This window comes from Nicotiana tabacum, chromosome 7, assembly GCF_000715075.1.
Source record: "Nicotiana tabacum cultivar K326 chromosome 7, ASM71507v2, whole genome shotgun sequence".
NCBI lineage: Eukaryota > Viridiplantae > Streptophyta > Magnoliopsida > Solanales > Solanaceae > Nicotiana > Nicotiana tabacum.
In genome coordinates this window covers 127,489,897-127,493,086 of record NC_134086.1, presented here as the reverse complement: position 1 = coordinate 127,493,086, position 3,190 = coordinate 127,489,897, and the positions used below count along the sequence as shown (strand labels likewise).

General features: G+C 33.0%; 1 protein-coding gene across 1 annotated transcript; it reads left to right on the top strand.

Moving 5' to 3' along the window:
- Positions 1-1,832: 1,832 nt before the first annotated feature.
- On the top strand, positions 1,833-2,321 carry LOC142162281 (uncharacterized). The gene has a single exon (XM_075218614.1). It carries the CDS (start codon positions 1,833-1,835, stop codon positions 2,319-2,321), a length of 489 nt encoding a protein of 162 aa, XP_075074715.1.
- The last annotated feature ends 869 nt before the right edge of the window (positions 2,322-3,190 follow it).

The window sequence follows — 3,190 nt, the reverse complement described above, 5'->3', positions numbered from 1 at the left end:
GATGAGCTCTCATAGCTCTTTCATGGTAGATGTTAATCTCTAGATGTAGAATTTTTAGGAGGAAGAAAACCCTCTTTTCGTTGGCTGTCCGTGTATATCCAGTATATATCGAGAGTATCTCTAGTGTATATACAATGTATACTGACTGTATATCGAGTGTATACCCCCTGTCTCCGTTAAGAAGAAGCCATCTTTTTTTTCTCTCTATCTTTTTAACTTCCCCCTCCCTCTTTCTCCAGCTCTCTAATCTCTAAATAGGCATCAAATTAGTGCATCTTCCATTACAAATTATACTTTTAACTTCTTTAATTATCCACTAGTTAGTGTTATTATTTAATTTTCATTAGTGTTAGTTTTACCCTACCAATATAGAAGCTTCCTAATTAGTTAGGTAAGACTCTTTTTTTCATTTTTTTTAAAATAAAACCTAAATTAATTTCTATCCTCAAATTATCTTAGAAAATTAAATTAATTAACCCTAATAATTATTACAACTAATTAAAAACCAAATTAAAAGAAAATTGCCAAAATTTGAAAATTAAAGAGTAAAATGTAACATGACTATTTGTTATGATCTTTTTCTATTTTTTCAACAACAACTTACTTAATTAATCTAAAAATGTAAAATAAAATCCAAAATGTAAATGCAATATATATATATTTTTTGTATTTTTTCATAATCTGAAATACTACATAATGCATTTTAAAATAAGATAGAAATATTGCACAATACCAAAGCTAATCCTAATTAATTAAACTAAATATAAACTATTTTGTGTTTTCGAAATTATATAAAGATAAAAATAAGGTACTATTTTTTTAAAATTATTTTTTTATGAAAAGTACATAAACTAAATTACTTGTTTGTAATTTTTATTTTTCTTGTAAGAAAATAAAATAAAAGAGTTAAAATGAGTTGAAATAGCTATATTAGGCCTAAATTAAATATTTACGTGCTAAAAATATAAAATTTTTGGGGAAGGTCAAAAATCACATGTCTACAATACTTGTATGCAAGTAGGGCACCAGTGTCACAAAGAACAACCAGAACATAAAGCCAAAACAAAGCAGCAGAAGCAGAAGCAAGAATGACAGCCCAAAGTGAATCAGAATGATAAGGGGAATCAACAAAACATAGTAACTAATAACAATAAGACTATGCTTAATGAGGAAAAAAGGTATTTGTGAGATGATACTAGCTACATGAGAGCAGGAACAAGTATGGAAAAAGCTACAGGAAAATCAGTGATTAGAAGTAGGGAGAAGCCAGATGGTGGAACCATTAGCATGATAAATGGTTTCAACATACTGACAGAATCTGGATTGCACCTGACCTATCACAGACAAATGGGAGAGGGCACAAGTAGTCAAAGGAGTCACGAAGAAGTAGAAGGGGGGCCACAGGCTCTATTTATCCCTGTATGATGCTTACTACATGGAACATTAGGGATTTGAACGAGATTCCTAGGCAGAAAGAGGTCAAAAGGTTCATAAGAAGTAATAGAGTAAAAATGATAGCACTATTAGAAAACAAAATAAAGGAGTAGTGGGCATTAAAAATAATAAGGAGAATCACTCCTCGTTGGGCTTGTATTACCAATTATGAGTATAGTAATAGAGGAAGAATTTGGATTCTCTGGGACATCAGTGAGTTAGACTGTGTGGAGTTGGAGAAGTCCTCCCAATACATTCACACTATAGTACACATAAAGAGTATGAGCATGAGATTTAACTTTACTGCAGTATATGGGCTTTATACAATAGAAGAAATGAGAGGCTTATAGAGTGATTTGAATAATTGGAGCAATGTACAGCAGGGGCCATGACTGGTAATGGGAGACTACAATGCCATTAGAGCAGGGGAGGATAGACCAATTGGGAGCCCTGTCCAAGAATCTGAGATTAGGGACTTCAATGATTTCATTGAGCATAATAATTTGACAGAAATCAGAACTACTGGAAGGAACTTCACATGGACAAATGAACACGCATACAGCAGAATAGATAGAGCCTTAGAGAATGCTGAATGGATGATGCAAATGCCACATTTAGAGGTAAGGGTAATGGATCCAGGTTGTTCTGACCATTCTCCTCTGTGTATGAATTTTGAAGACACTGAGGATAAAGGTCCAAGGCCTTTTAAATTCCTAAACCATCTTTCTGAGCATAAAGAGTTTCTGGTAAAAGTTAAAGAAGCATGGCGAAAGAGAAATGAGAGGAATATCATGAAGGATGTATGGTGCAGACTCAAACAAGTGAAGCAAGCTATGAAAAGTCTGAATAGAGCAGAGTATAATGCAATATGGGACAAGATACAATAGTGCATACAACATCTCAGTGAACTACAGGAGCAAATGAGAGACCCTGGACAACCTGAAGATGTGATAATAGATGAAAAGAACACAAAGGCTCAACTAGAGAAATGGCTTAGGGTGAAAGAAAGTATCATAAAACAAAAATCTAGAGTACACTGGTTGAAATTAGGTGATGCTAATACAACTTATTTTTTTGCAAACATAACGAGCAGGTACTCTCAGAACAAAATAAAGAGTTTAATAAGGGACAATGGAGAGACGGTGCAAACAAAGCAAGAGATTGAAGAGGAAGTGCTTGTCTTTTACATACTGAAGCAATTACTAGACAACTAGCTCAAGAAATTCACTGTCGAGGGGGTATGAAGCATAGACTGAAGGGAAGATTATTAGCGTTAAACTACTATCCTACTGTTGTATAAATAGTATAGTAGATAGAAGGAACATTACTGAGAAGATAAGCTGAATCTGGGACTGGTGTCCAGATCAGGCTTAAGAGAGAGATGCTGTGTAAATATTACTTGGTAAATAAAACTTTTAATTACCAAAAAAATAAATAATGACATATGTTATTTGCTTATTGGTTGGGTGTAAATACCCGGTACGTATAAGTTTTTTCCTTATACTTCGCTTATGCACAGAAGTTGAAACCTTTTTGTAATATCTCATTTCATTTATTAATAGATAGGGTCTGCCTAATCTTCTTTCGTATTTAAAAAAAATATGGATAAATTATTTTCTACAAAAATTCTAGATTTGATACCCTACTTTCCAAATTCGTTATAATGGAAAGAAATAAATCAACAAAAATTATGCTGTGCGAGGTAGAGAATATAAAAATGTCAAATCCGAAATAGACATATCAAATGTGACACGCG

Bases quoted from the DNA above. Each gene is read 5' to 3' on its own strand.
- LOC142162281 (XM_075218614.1), top strand. From the start codon at position 1,833: ATGGGAGACTACAATGCCATTAGAGCAGGGGAGGATAGACCAATTGGG.